Source organism: Corvus brachyrhynchos, unplaced genomic scaffold (genome assembly GCF_000691975.1).
Source record: "Corvus brachyrhynchos isolate BGI_N302 unplaced genomic scaffold, ASM69197v1 scaffold32, whole genome shotgun sequence".
Taxonomy (NCBI): Eukaryota; Metazoa; Chordata; class Aves; order Passeriformes; family Corvidae; genus Corvus; species Corvus brachyrhynchos.
This window is the reverse complement of record NW_008237919.1, coordinates 11,464,539-11,479,956: the sequence shown is the minus strand read 5'-3', so window position 1 is coordinate 11,479,956 and position 15,418 is coordinate 11,464,539. Positions and strand designations below refer to the sequence as shown.

The following is a 15,418-nucleotide window of genomic DNA, read 5'->3' as shown; positions in this document are numbered from 1 at the left end:
AGGCTTCAGAGCAACACAAATTACTCAGGTATGACCTCTTGAAAGCACTGTAGTGAGCTATATCTGCCACAGAGCTTACTGCAGCACTATTCACAAGAATCACAAGGACCACTTGCATACAGCTTGTCTGCAGAGTAAGGAATGACCAGTGGATGAGTCCCACTGAAACAGGTCATGCTGAGAGTGCCACAGCAATTGGTAATGCCTGCCCGGGCAGATATTTGTACTTCAGAGGCTGAACTGCATCCATCCCCAGTTTAACCTCACTTTGTCAACTTTGGTGCAAGAATTGTTCCAAGGCCAAGACAGGAAGAGTATGAATGCTGGTTTAGTAATATTAACACTTGCTTCCAGACACTGGCAATGTTAAGGACTGGGAAAGAGGAATACAGATTCCCATAGTTTATGCATACCTTTATGCATTAATCCTTTCTTATAAATATTATAAAAGTTGTAAACAACACACCCTCTCATACATTACACATATAACATCTGGCAGACAATATCAGTAAAGAATTCATTCCAGTTAAAGTATTTTATTTTATAGAGCTCTGCCTACAAATAATACTACCCAAAACCCCTGCCTGAACAATCAAAGTTTGAAGTGTAAGTTTTATGTTTTCAGGCAGTTGGAATTCTATCTCTGCCCATAGAAAAGATGTAGTATCATTACATTGTGACACGATTCCGGTTTTGGGGTTTTTTTTACACCTGTTAATTCATTCTCTACTACCCCAAATCAACTCCCATCCAACTGTAGCCAAAGGTTAATTAAAGGGATTGGTGACTTTCCAGTTCACATCAAATAATTTACCAAGAATGGCCAGGAAGAACAGTGACACCTGAAAAACATCTTAGGGCCCCAAATTCTTAAGGGTAACCAGGCCAGATTTTTCAAAAACATATTGACTGTAGTGATGATTAGTTATATCAAGATTTTTTAAATCCTCTGGACTAAGCTCTTTTGTAGAAAGCTAACTACCTTTAAATATTCTTGCCCCTTCCCCCACATTTTCCATACAGTCTCTGCTCAAATCATAAATAACTAATTTTTCAACTTACCTTTTTCCTTTGCATTGTTTTTTTCATAACTTAGAGATTTGACTTTTGGTTGATGAATTGGACAACAATAGACCTTGTCACAAGGCAAAATGTCACAGAAATTCACTTCAGGGATCCTGCTAATGGGCTGTGTACTCTGAGAAATTGTGCTTTCCCTTTGCAATGCTAAAGCAAACAACAATAACAACAAAAAACAAAACAAACAAACAAAAAACACAAAACCTTAATTCTCACAAATGCTGGGTACAGGATTTTATAATAGCCCATTATGTATATGCAGACCAGCAGAGACACAGTACCTGCTGTGGTGGTAGAGGGAGAGACTGGAACAGAACTTGAGTTGCTGCTGATGAAGAAAAACAATTCATTAAGAAATGAACATTAGAGTTGAGGACCATAACAAATTGATCCACAATCTATTACTAATTCTACTCATTTGAATTCACTGATGGTAATTTACTTGCCTGTACACTGGATGTTTTTCAAAACGTCTGTCATGAATGCTAAGTAAATACAGGCTCCATATTGTCAAAGCACTGTAGAAAGAGAATTATTCCATAGATTTACATCCATCTTTTATACAACACAATATGAATAATACCTTGACAGCACCATGTCCAAATGTAGTCATGCAAGTGTTAACTATCTCATCACTTTCCCTTTAGCAGGAAAAATTTCAGCTGAATATAATGGGGTTTAGATGAGATACCCATATACAATATTGTGTTCATATACTTGTATTCAACACAAAATATGGCCAGTTTCCAACCTAAATACTATCACAACACCACTTCAAAGTACCCAGTTCACAAAGAGATTGTAAGCCACAGGTTTTTGGCCTGGAAACCGAAAATGGTAGTCTCAGAAGTCCAGAGCATACTTTCCTTTCCACAAGTCCAATGTCACAAGCTAAACTTTCAGTCACATATTTGCCCACCACAATGGGAACGAGTTCAGCTTCATTTCACACAACAGAATCACTCTGTACATCAGAAATTGTTCTTAGGCACAGAATGATTGGATAAAACATGCAGAGTCCAGTTTTGCACCTGTAGCACAAGCCACTGAGGTACAGTCAAGTTGCACCATATATTGTGACATGGTGAGAGATCAGCTGCGTGTCCATCACCTGAGTACCTCACTTTTATACAATGGTTTCAACTTTACAATATTACCAGGATATTCATTGTTAATTTTAACACATTGCGTTCTTCGAGTAGGAAAGGAAAAGAAGGGGGAAAAGTGCTATATTCTTTCAGGTAAGTAGAAAAGAGAAGCGAGAAACAAGTCAAATTGTTGTTAATTAATTGTTACCATAGTGCCATAATAGCAAGCAAAGCTATTACAGTCACTCGGAAAATCTTCGTGGAGCAAGATTCTTTGGTCTTGGACAAACAAACCTAGGGGGGAAAAAAAAGTTTGGTTAATTCAAGTGGCACATATCTAAGCCACTACTAGTAGATTAAGAAATACTACACTAGGCTGACTATACATCACCCTTGTTTCTTTCATGAACACCCTTATATAGGTGTCAGCATCTACAGAGGAAAAATTCAGTTATTAAAGGGTCCTAAAATTGCGAGTGCACTGTGCATTGTTGATAGTGTGGGGACAAAAACATTACAGAGGACGAAAGGATAGCTAAAAGTAACAGCTCCTCGTCCTTTCTTCCTGACATTTTTCATACTTTTGAGTATTTCAAAATCAAATTAAGAACCCAATAAGTGGCCAGAACTAAAAGTTCAGCAGCTTTCAGTATGTGCTCAGACCATGTTAAAGCAAGACTGGTAAAAATACAGAAGAAAGGCATTTTCCAAACAAGTAGGATGATCTTAAATGATGGAGCATTTGACTGTCATTATGGCACAAAGAATATTTGACCTATTATATTCTCTTGTTCTTTGTCACTGGCAGAAGCAAGGTAGGCAAATGAGCATTGGTTCATCTTAAAGAATGGGACTTGGCAGCCTAGGAAGACTGTCTTGAAAAAGGTCAATGTATGTATTTCTTCCCTCATACAATCCCTGTGAAAAGGGGTATCGGCTTTCTATACCACTATACAAGCAAGAGAAAGTGAAAGCAAATCACAATGAATATCTCAGACAAGGATTTAATTTCACTCACCTTCCTGGATTTTAGCGGGACTGGTTTTATTGATGGCAAAAGACTATTAGCTCGACTGTACCTGCTGTAAGAGACAAGATCTCTTTAACATTCAAATGCTTCAGCAACTAATTAGTGATGAAAAGATATTTTTTAATGTGTTAATGTCATCTTGCTTTTCAGTTCTAACATTTACAAAGGGAAAGGCAGAAGTGTCAGCAGATTCACTTTCAAGGACAAAGATCTGCAGTTAACTCATTCAGGTGAATGCTCTTTAATGTTACATTTGATTTCAAAGCAAACTTGGGGAAATGGCTTAGAAACAGGAAATGCTCATCACTTCTGCTGAAGCCCCAATTTCTTTAAAGATTCCTTCTTGCAGAAGAAGCTCTGCAGATTTGCCTTAGAAGCAATTTCCAAGTTCCAGAGCTGTAACTGGACATAATCTACCCTTGCTTTATGCAACAGAAGCAATTACAAAGATTTAACAGCCATTTCAAATATTAATTTTGTCAGTGAGTAAAAAAAAATATGAGAAATTTGGGGTGTTTTGCACAACTTAAATGCTGGAAATTAGCTGAACTCTACTGTCAAGCAAAATCAGTTTTCACTTCTATCACAGAGATCACTTTAACAATTTGTGTGACAACTATTAGAAAAAAAACCAGCCAAACATACCTGACTTTGCTCTCTTCACTGACTGTTGACTTTAAACTGCTCAGCCGTTTCAGCCTGGCCAGTTTCCTATTCCACTGTTCCAGTTCTTCTATTCTGACTTCAAGATTGTTTGTTAGTTTACAAAGCTGCTTTACAGCACCAACATTCTCCATAAAGATCTGATCCTGAGAAGCAAATAGTAACAAAAGTAGATCCATAGTATATACATCAATCAGATGTAACAAGAAGAAATGAGTGCAGGATTCGCCTATAAAAACACAAGTTCTCTCATTGTAAATGGGACGCACGTATGACTATAAAAGCCTTTTTCTAGACATTTAAATGGCAGTAAATTGAAAATGAGGACTTGCAGAAAAATTTGAAGAAGCTAAAGAGATTTTTACACCAAGAATTTAAACTGTATTTTACCTTCATACTGTATTGAAACCTTAACACTGTTCCAACAGGCATCTACTACTTGATTTTCAGTGCTGCAGCTGAACACAGATTTCAGAATTGCTTAGCAAAATGTCCATCCAACCATTTACCTACAGGCATTAGGTAGGCTCAGACAAGCCAGAGTTTCTATTCATGTTGTACACATAATGTTAATCACACAGAGGTGAGACAGGTTAAAAACCAAAGCAGGAGTCAAGCTGTGATTGCATAATATTTTGCTTTCCCCTTCAGCCTCTCCAGTCTCTTACAGGAGTCTTGTAGTTTCTAATAACATGGTCATCTCTGCAACTAAAACAGTTCAGACACCCTCCATTTACTCCTTCTGGATATTTTACCAGGGAAAAGCCTCCTATTCTCCTACCCCTGCTTATCATCTAGGTATCAATCTGCTGCTGGAGAAGCCCTCAGTATAACCATCCAGGTAGTAAGTATTTTATCCATTTCTGAGACCAAAATGGTTACTGATCCACTGCAGGAACATAGTAGCAGAGTACTTTGTTTGCTGTGTTTGAAAGAATGGCTTTCTCATACTAATGTGCAACCAGACTGGTGCCATTGGATGAAGTTATTACTGCTAAGTGTTCCAGTCTAGTAAAAGCAGTTTTTCCTTTCACATTGTAAAAGCCATGCATACTTTTTTTTTAAAAGGTGACTGCATTCCACAAAACCAGACAGCATTTTGTGTAATCAGAATCAGAGCACATTATCAGTGGTAAGTCACAAGCTTCCTTACTGCCAGGATACCAACAGCCCATTTAAATAAAAAGTGACTTCAAAATAATCTCTGTGCCTAGAACTGTGAAATCACTTATATGGTCACTTGCCCTCATATCAATGACATGTGAGCAGCTGCCCTTTCCTTTGTCTTCAAATCAAGCATGAATCACTTCTAGGTGGCTTCAACTAGCTGAGAAAATGGCTCTTCTGGCAAAATGAAGAAATACTCTATTTGGGGAAAAAAAACTGATCAGAGTTTTACTGCCTCTCTCGTGACAAAGTACTGAGCACACTGCAACTGAGAAGAAAAGAAAGATTCTGTCTCAAAAAACCAAATTTCACATAGTTGAGATGTTTCTCTAGAAAGTAGCAGAGCCTGGTTCAAATGTGTAATACAATCAATTAATTTTACCAAGTTTAACAGCTCCAAACAGCTAACTGAAAAAGAGACACAACACCCACCAGCACCCTACTTATCTGGAAATAAACTTGGAATACGAGATAAGAAATTTCAAAGTGTCATCACCTGCCAAACTGAAAAAAAAGTTATGAAGCACTGTCCATTTATTATCCAAGGTGCTGAGCTATTTCGGAGCTGGGAGCTCAGGAATTTATATCAGATGTTCCACCTGGACAGAAGATGTTCCAAATCTCTGAATTCAGTATACATCTTATATTGTTAGATGCATCTCTCCCGCTCCTGTCACCCCAAAGCTCATGGAATTGACGTTCATATGCTCTGCCACAGTTGTTAGGAAAAAGAGGAGAAAGCACAGATTTACCTGACCATATTAAAACACCAAAGTGTCTGTGAAGTAATCCCAGGTCCAGATCTAGACAAGCAGTCAAGAAAATGCCAAGCAGCAACTAAGCCATTGCTGTAACAAACCATTCCTGCATGGGCCACATACACAGCAGAATCACACCCCGCAGGCATGAAGTAGAAAGCAGGCATTCTCCATTTGTAGGTCATATCCCTGGAAGACACCCTGGCAAGCACTCTCCAGAGACCCAAGGTACAGAGAAGAAAGGGAACATGATGGGCCCAAAAGACAGTGGTGTGAGGCACTGTTAGAGATGGTATTTTGTGTGGTATTTCAGCAAGGAAGAGATATGAACCAAAAGCTCAACTCTCCCACCTAATCTTCTGTCAGACAAAAAAACTGACGACCCCAAATCAATTTTGGGGGCGTTCAAAAATGCAAATGATGCTACAGCTGTCATACAATATAACAGGAAGGCCTAAAGGGCAAAACTAACCTGGAGCCACCACCTACCACCACTGCTCCTCTACTAGCATCTAGAAATCAGCTACAGGCTGGAACCCTGACCAAATACAGCACATTTTCTAAACATCTCCTTTACAACAGTATCTCCAGAAGTGCTCTTTCCACAGCTTTATTAAAGGTATCTAATTCATACTTCTTTTATATGGAATACAACCTAGAAGATTCATTTAACCTATGAATTTAAACTATTTACAGACTAGCAAGAGATGACAAGTGAAATACAGTATTTTTATAGGTATTTTCCCCAAGTTTGGTGGTGTAAACTTGTGATTTCTATAGAATAATGAAAGAATGCATTATGATAATGAATGCCGGATTGTGTTCATAATAACATCCAGAAAATATAAGGTCACCTATCTCTAAAACCTCCCTCTTCTCATTATCAGCTGAAAGTGGGAAAAAGCTGAGAAGTCATCTTTGGCATGCAGTGAACCAGCGCTCAACAGAGGGGCTGCTCTGAGACAAGTGCTGTCTGCAGTCTTGTGTGACTGGACTCCGTGACTGACAGTTCCTTGAAGTCCTATTTCTACAGGAAAAGGAGGGGAAGAGAGCACAGGACAACACCCAGACAGTGTTTTCAACCTATGAGCATGGTAACTACTTTGTGTGCCATTTCACAGCATATGACTTTGAACCTATAAAAAGCATTTCAGATCGCCAAAAAAACCCCCTTCACACAGAGCTAGCACTTGGATTTGGTATGTAGAGGTTATACCAGGATTAGAGTAAGGAAGTTTTTATTTAACAAGATGAATGTCATCATTGCTTAATTCACTTCTGGAACACCTAATTAACTGAACACTTCAACACAAAAGAATGTTTTGGAGTCCCGCTTGTTGAAGCAATGCTATGAAATCGCTATCCACTTTTATTCAGAAAAGCTAGGCCTTTTTCTTTTTAACTGTATTATAGTTTATATAGTATTGTAATCAGTTTTTAGTATAGATTCTTCTTGTCATTAAAAAATTCAGTCCTTTGCAAACAGCTGTTGTTTCAGTTTTTTTCGGTAATCCGCCAAAGGCCGTTTCTGTAACGCACGTGGAGAGCTACAGCTTTGTATGGGGCACAGCGCGTGTTCATAGCTCTCCACATGAAAGAACAGTCTAAATACACACCCCCACTTTCTCCCTCAAGACCATACCTTGTCAACCATGAGGAAGTTTTCTATTTTTTCTCCATCATTACAAGCAACATCTCCAACTTCTCTAACAGCTTCAGGTAAAAGCCCCTTCACTTCCTGGGCTATTATTCCTGTTCGCAAGGTAACAAAAAATAAAGTCATGAAACACATTGGCGTACCCACTGACTATTCTAAAAACTACAGGCAGAGCAAAAAAAGATCTAGAATTTCTCTGGTACAAAAAGATCTAGAATTTCTCTGTGGTACAAAAATCCAGTATTTCAGGGTTTTTTCTCCATTCCACAGAGAAAAACTAGAAACCTTTAGAATTCTCATTTCTCTGCAGTAAGAACAAAATTGTTTGTAAGCATATACTTCATTCTCATTACTTCTGGAAAATAAACTCCCCGTCTTTAAAAATTGAAACAGAAGTTGTAAAATTACAGACAATACCTAATTTTGGCATTTTTATACCACAAGAGATAGACGGCCAAGTGTGCAATTGCAGTAACCTAAAAAATGAGGATTAAATAGCAGGATGTTAAAAGGCCCTATGGCACAATAAATATCAGTAGATGTTAATGAAAAATGGGAACAGAGCTGACTTAATACCTGTTTCATGGGTATCTTTTATTCCCATAACAGATGCAAATTCAGGCTTGTAGTCATATTCCACCAGCCTCATTTGTGTTATTCTTCTCAACTGCTCATTTGTATCGACCTGGTTGGAAAAATACCAAGATTTACATGTTGAAACACTAAGCATGGCATCTAGGACACCACTGAGAGAGCAACTAGCCTGACACAGTCATTTGGCAAATCATCACACTGAAAAACATAGACAATCTTACCATTCCCCACTATCAGAGTGCTGTTTGTATTTGTATTGCCAGTTACCCTTCAGTTTGACAGCTCCCAGTTTCTACAGAGGGCCCTCTCCAAAGTCTATAGGTTCTACAGAGCACTGTGGTACATCTGGTTTCTTCAGGCCAGCATTTCAGCAGAGCCAGGATATAGGAGCTGCTTCATGTGTCAGAACAATGATCCACACATGTGCTGTGGTGCAAACATGAATGCCCTAAATACTGCATGGCCCTCACCTCCCGGATATTCTGTTTTGCTCGGCTGTCAGATGGGTGCATGACTCTGCCCATAACTTTGGCGTTTCCGCAGACAACCAGTGCTTCATCTGGTGCATCTGTGTTAATTCCTACTCGACCATGACACACTATAGTCTCTGGAACATGTCCTCGCTGCCACAGTACATCACTGTCATTCTCAAACTGTCCTGGGTTAGATGCCTGGAAGGAAATTTTTTGTTTAAAGGTACAGTATAGCATAGATGCACTATTGTTTATTCTATTAGAAATTCTGGGAAAATGAAAAGCCAAATCTTAAATATTGAAATTGTATTCAAAAGCTTTTTAACACACTGACAGAAAAAACAAGAGTGGAGTCACTTCTGAGTGTTTGTGCTCACACAGGACTGGCCTCTTCCCTTTTTTCCCCTTGAATTCTACTTTATTAGCACCTTAAGCTAAATTGACAATGTCCAAAGCTTTCCAAATTTTAACTTTGACATTATAACCATTCTTTATCTACCACTAAATTTTAGCTGAGACTGAAAATCAGAAAAGAGAAAACAAGGAAGAGATAAACACATGTGACTCATAAAATCCTTTGTAATTTTTTCAAATTAATTCGTATTAGAAATTTCATATCAAGGAAACAGGGTCTTTTAAAGAACACCAATAAAATGACAGAACATGTATAACCAGAAAAGGCATTTGATTTCTATAGCTCATTTTAGGGTGGTTTGTTGTTCTGGGGTTGTTTTTTTAAATTTGAGTTCAGGCCAAAGTACAATCATGATAAAAAGAAGCCAGGCTTTCACAGGGCTTTGCCAGCTACAAGGCCTGGCACTGTGTACTCACCACTGTTTGTCACAATTAGAGCATGATCTGATATGCCTGACAACCACCACTCAGCTGGTAGCTTTGTTGTGTTTGAGTGTATGAAAGGCCAGAAGATGAGCTGCTTTTTCTCACAGTGTACTTGCACAGCTTTGCCACTTTAAGGTAGCCAGTGGCTGACTCACTTTACCCTGCCATTGAAGCCCTGTTAGACATCTAAAAAATGACCTTTTCTTTCTTTCTATCTTTCCTGTTGATATTTTCACTACTTCAGACCAGAGCCTCTTGATCTTTCTGCCTTACTGCCTTCTTTTTCCTTTGTCTGAAAGAGTGATCAGGTTTGCAAAATCTCATTCCATTAATTCCTGTTCAAGAACTGTCTCACATACATTGAAGGAGCCCTCTTCATTGAAATTTCAAAATAATCTAATATTAAAAATAGTAGGAAAATTTAATTTCTAAATCTTACATAAAAATATATATCTTGTAACAAGTATGAGACAAATGTGAAAATTCAACAGCTTCCCCAAATTATTAATGATGTGATATCTATAACACTGTTAGATGCAGAAAGAGAAATTCAGATGAAAACAGAATTGTGGAAATTAATGGACAAATAAAGGACAATAACTATAATGTATGTAGGGATGATGCAAACACAGTGCTTCAGCATCCTGAAGTGAAAAAGCCCACAGCAGCAGCCAGGATGATAAAACTTCTCAGCAGGGCAGAAAAGTGCTGAACTCCACACATTGCTTTCAAAGCCTTTTCACAGCTCCACCCCAAAAGGAGCTCTGGGCCATAATGCCCTTCAAAAACCTAACTGTAACTGCAGGAAGAGGGTTTATGGCACAAGAGGACCCCCAGACAAAAAAGGAGCCAGGACTGAAACCATCTGAAAGCCCTCATCTTCCTTTGGAAACCCCTGAGGAACACCCCATGGGCTGGAGATTTGCCCTTCTGCTCTGTCCAAAACCAAATGCTAAACCAAACCGTAGTCATAAGCCTAGGCAGGTGTTGGGCTGCCAAACAGGCCCAAGCAATGGCCTGCAAAAATGGTGCCAGGACTGAAAGCTTTTGACAGCCCTCAACTTACTTTAGAAGCCTCCTCCCAGCTCCACTTAATACACCAGAGCTCTTGGTCTTACTAGACTCCAAACCAAAATGCTAAGCCTATTCCTCTCCATAAGCCAAGGGCTAGAAAGAGTCCATGCAAACAAGAAGCAGCTCCTCAGCTGACCCACACTAAAAAGTTCAGTGGACTGCAATCTTCCAGAGGCCCTCTCTATCTTTTGCAGCCCCACCACATGGCACCTATGTATTCCCCATCTTTCTAAGCCCTAAACATAGTATGCTTCTAGAAATAAATATAACCCCAGACTATGCCCAGTTCAAACATTAGCCACCACCTGCAGATCACATGAAAAAGGAGCCAGGACTGAAAGCTTTCAGCAGCCCCCACCTTTCCTTGGCAGTCCCTTGCAATCCCACTCACGCTGGGGCTTTGTGTTTTCTCTCTCCCCTAACCCTAATTCTCCATAGCTCTTGTTACATTCTAGATTTGGGATTTTTCTCTTTTCCGAGTCTAACTGTAGACTAAAGCTGAGTACTAAAAGAAAAATGTTCTGTGAATGAGGGAACTGAAAAGTAACAGTTAAGAGGAAAAGAGATTATTCTTCCTTTTTCTAATTTGAAACCTATATTACTACCATCAAATTGAGAGGTGGGACACTCTGAAAACACACTGGAAAAGTGAAGCTATGGGTCTTAATCTTCCTAGAGCTGCTTGACCTTCTTCCCATACTTTTTTTTCCGTCTCATCCTCCTCGGAAAATGAAGACTCTAGCTAGTGAAAGCATTTACAAAATTCCTGGCAAGAGAAGTAAATTGTTTCACCTCGAATAAAAAAAGAATCTGGAAAAATCAATATATTTAGTATTGGAACTCATAACAAGCTTTCTTTTTAAATCTTTTTATAACTCTACTTTTAACATTTTTAATTTCTGATAATTAAAAGATAACATACTCATACAACATGCAATTCTAGTTTTTTTCCTCAATCTTTTTGACTCAGTGGTAATTTTATGCCTGAGAATCATGACCCCTCAATCTCCTGTGAATATCAAAACAGTAAATATTTTTACATGAAAGTAATCCAAATTTATACCTACCCTCACAATGATCTTCTCAGAGACATTTGCAGATAGTAAGTAGAACTGGTCCTGAGAAACAGCATACAGTCCAACCACCAGCATGAAGTATCTAATTTGAAATTGATTTAATCAAGACAATAATTGAAGTAATTCCTTCTCACAGAAAAAGATGTTTGAAATACAGCTGTTATAATTGATACATAAAAATACAATGTTTTTAAATGTATTTCTTACAATATAAAAGAAAAAGTATTTCCTTCACTCTTAAGAAATATGCTCTTACAAACCCCACAATCACTGCAAATTAACAAAGAATACAATAATTTTGACGAATTTAGGTAATGAAGCCTCCAAGATGAAAACCTTTCCTGCCTCAGAAGAAAATTACCATTATTTTGCTTTTTTTGGCTTCTTGATTTTGTCAGCCAGTATTCTGGCTATGATTTCCTGAGACTATTTCTAACCATGAGGATGAAGTTTGGGGTTTTTTATTCTCATATCATTCTGTGACTGTAGAGGAAGAGGCTTGTAAGCACATACCAAATATTAGAGAATTTGAAAAATAACACAGATTTGATAGCAGAGATTTTCACAAACATTAATTCCATTCTAAAGTAGACCTTCTCTTTTCTACTTTTAACACACAGGCCAACTAGCTACAGAAATACCTCTGATCAGGATTAGGTTTCCCCTTTTTTCTCATATTATTTGCTGTTGTTTCACTGAAATGCAGCCTTCCCAGTGTTACTTTAGTTATCTGGTCCCCTGGCAGATCAACTCTAAAACAGAAAATGAAACGAGATCAGGGAAGTAAGTGCTTGGAGATCTATCTGCTCAAACCAGATTTCCACAAACTCGTTAAAACAGTTCTGAAAAAAACTGACAATTAATAAAACAGAGGAACCCCAGTAAAAATGCAGTAATCCTGGTTTTAAAAATGTACTAAAAACAGTGACTACATCAGGGAGATAAACAGGATAAAGCACCAGAAGTAGGGAACCATTCTTACTAATAAGAGTCTTATGTTTCTTGGTCTGTTTGTACATAGTTTTGAATATAATAAAACTGTATATGTTCCATATGATGGCTATTTCCTGCTCGACAGGATTAATAACTGCTTGCTTATTATTGGGCCTGAATTTCTACATTAAAATTAATAGATCTTACTGTTTGTCCTTCTTTCCATCTGCACCTAATTTGCATGTCTGGAAGTACACAGCAGGCACCTGTGTCTCAAATACATAGTGGTAGTCCTCCAGCAAGAGATAAAGAATACAAATAATGAGTCTGTATAGATAAAATTACGGTTCACCAAACAGTCACACATAAAATAATTTACATACACACAGAATCTATTTGTCAGTACACAAAAGGAAGAAAAATGCCATGAGAGAGGCAATTTAGTGAAAGTCAAGCTCTTCTTCCAAGCTCAAAGTTCAGTTTAGGTGATAATATAGTGCAGCCTTTATCCCAGCACTGCCCTGTCTAACTTGACACTGTCTTATCTCTTTGTGTTATAAGGCCTATTTAATTATTTATAGAGAACAGAGCTGCTCCAACAGAAGAAACTTATGCCAGAAGAATAAACATAGATTCTGCCAGTGAGTTAAATGCTCAAGAATGGCAGAGCTCCAGAAAGATGCTGCACATATGTTTCTAGCAGTGGCACTCCTCCTTAAAAAGTACTGCAAATGTATCTCATGCTCATCTAGGACAGGAAAATTCTGACATTTTTTAAGCTTGGAAATGCATCTGCCATACAGCTCTAAGCAGCACAGAAGAGTGTTTCTAGCTGAATGTAAGTATTTTGGATAGACATACTTAACACATCCGTAAAACTGCTGAAAATTTTCCTTAACAAAGTGTGACCAGGTATGCATTACTACTGTGATTCTATGTGTGCATCCACAATGAAATCTGTACAAAAATCAGAAAACTAGCTTAGAGCTACTGTAAGTTTTCAAGAAGCAACTACTTCATATTTCAAACCAATCACACATATTGAAATAAAATGGAATAATTTTCTCAAAATACTTACTTAACGGGATTAAAAGTTTTTTTGCTTCGATCTGACTGGGACTGTTCAATAGCAATTGTTTGATCTGGAGTTTCCATCTATAAGACAAAAATAATTTTCAAAAATTGCATGAATATTAGATTTTCCAACACATAAAAATTGAAATAGAAATTAATAGGCAAATTGTGCCTAAAACAGTGAAATTGCACTCATTTCTAATGGTATGACATACAAATTAATAAAGATCAATTGATAATTGACATCTACTCTGAAGACCCAAGAAGTAAGTAGAAAGGGAGAAAAAAAAAAAGGAAAGTAAGTGCATTAATTTACAAAAGAAAAAATGTTTTCTGAATCCAGACCATTATTGGCTCATTCCATTCCGCAGATATTCAGCATGAGAACTGAACCTACATAAGGCAGTTACATGTTCTTAGTCAAAAAATTCCTAATAAAACAGTTCAATTATTTACCTCATTATACGGATAATTAAAAGTAATAATCTCAAAGAGGAGACACACTTGCCTTAATTCCATAAGCTTTCAAGTAAAACTTTTCTATTGGTTTCCTCCCCTGCTGAGTTTTGACATATTTCGGTTGTCCAATGATTCTAATATGAACTGTGATTTGGAAATGATTCTTCTTTTGGCACACAAAGGCATCATCTGCTGTTGAAAAATTAAATCCTTTATCTGTGACAATGTGATATCCTACCGCAGGTCTACAAAAACAAGGAGAAGGAATAGCAACTTTAGGTACTGACATACTTGAGTGACATCTTGAATTCCTATTTTTTTAAAGTGGTCCAAAAATCCATCTGATTTTTAGTGACAAAACTGGACCAAAAATACATCCTTACAATCACCAGTTCTACCACTATTTTCTTCTTAACCTGTCAAAGGTGTAAAAATGAAAATGCATATAAAATGTCCTCCAATTCTAGTCTGAAAATGAAATGTTCAGAAACCAGGGGTTGAGGGGCTTACATAATCCTCACTTACAAATCTGATATAAAGGAACTCTGTGCACCTAAGAGCATAAACGAACCTTTTAGTGAATTCAGTCATTCATTACAACACTGCTATAAACAGCAGGCTGCAGCTAGTGCTACAGACAACAATAAGCTAATGAGCCAGCAAGACTCCCCACTTTGTTCACAAATTCCCACACCAAGTGCTTCTGCAGAAGCTACTGGATTCAAATAAGGCTTTACTTAAGCTAAAAGAAAAGCTATCAGTAGCAACCCTCTGGCCTGACTATAAAACTCTCCTTTATATATTGTACTTCCTACTCCAGCTAAAGCAACTCTATTTTATTTCTTCAAAGGGCAATGGTCACCTAAAGAGCAAGAGTATTCTGTCTCTATGACTCACAGTAAACAAGTAAAGGTATCAACAGATCTTTCTATTAGAGAGGGTGAACTCACCATCCCAACAATGTTTCCAGTCCTCTGATTTAAGGGATGGATAATTCTGAAATAACAGAATTATGTGGCAAGGTTCTCTTATATAGACACTTGCTTTTCTTGTTAATGAAATTTGATAACAATGATCTTGTAGGATGCTACTGAGGATCTCTCATTAATACAACTACTGAAGATGGCTTTTCATAACTCTTCCATTACTAGTTGGAAAAGTTAAAATGTACAGACTTTATAGGACATAAATAGACTTTATTATCTTTTTATAAATTATCAACAGAAGTCTCCTTTCAACTAACTATTGATTATCTGGGACAGGGAATAAAGAGAAAACTACTTTTTAACTACTTCAAAACTATTAAGTCATCTGTTACTTCATATTTAAAATTATAATGAAGGTTCTACCATCTCCTCAAACCATCATTATTAAAGAAGTAAAATTTCTTCAGTTTCTTCCTACAGCGGGCAATTTTTTTTATTTTTGTAGGAAATGACTATATTTCATAGT

General features: G+C 37.5%; 1 protein-coding gene across 5 annotated transcripts in view; it reads right to left on the bottom strand.

The window, feature by feature from the left end:
• The window catches only part of MYRFL (myelin regulatory factor-like), a 36,249-nt gene that overhangs the window by 9,857 nt on the left and 10,974 nt on the right, over positions 1-15,418 (bottom strand). For 2 of the 5 annotated variants that reach the window (XM_017733219.1, XM_017733222.1), the window contains exons 6-18: positions 14,016-14,211; positions 13,512-13,588; positions 12,142-12,252; positions 11,492-11,582; positions 8,508-8,708; positions 8,020-8,128; positions 7,429-7,538; positions 3,844-4,007; positions 3,187-3,250; positions 2,377-2,462; positions 1,527-1,598; positions 1,362-1,408; positions 1,063-1,227 (exon numbers count right to left, since the gene is read on the bottom strand). In XM_017733219.1, the coding sequence (XP_017588708.1) occupies positions 1,063-1,227; positions 1,362-1,408; positions 1,527-1,598; positions 2,377-2,462; positions 3,187-3,250; positions 3,844-4,007; positions 7,429-7,538; positions 8,020-8,128; positions 8,508-8,708; positions 11,492-11,582; positions 12,142-12,252; positions 13,512-13,588; positions 14,016-14,211 (1,493 nt within the window). The remainder of the gene's footprint in view (positions 1-1,062; positions 1,228-1,361; positions 1,409-1,526; positions 1,599-2,376; positions 2,463-3,186; positions 3,251-3,843; positions 4,008-7,428; positions 7,539-8,019; positions 8,129-8,507; positions 8,709-11,491; positions 11,583-12,141; positions 12,253-13,511; positions 13,589-14,015; positions 14,212-15,418) is intronic. The other 3 variants (XM_017733220.1, XM_017733223.1, XM_017733224.1) reach the window with 3 other exon arrangements.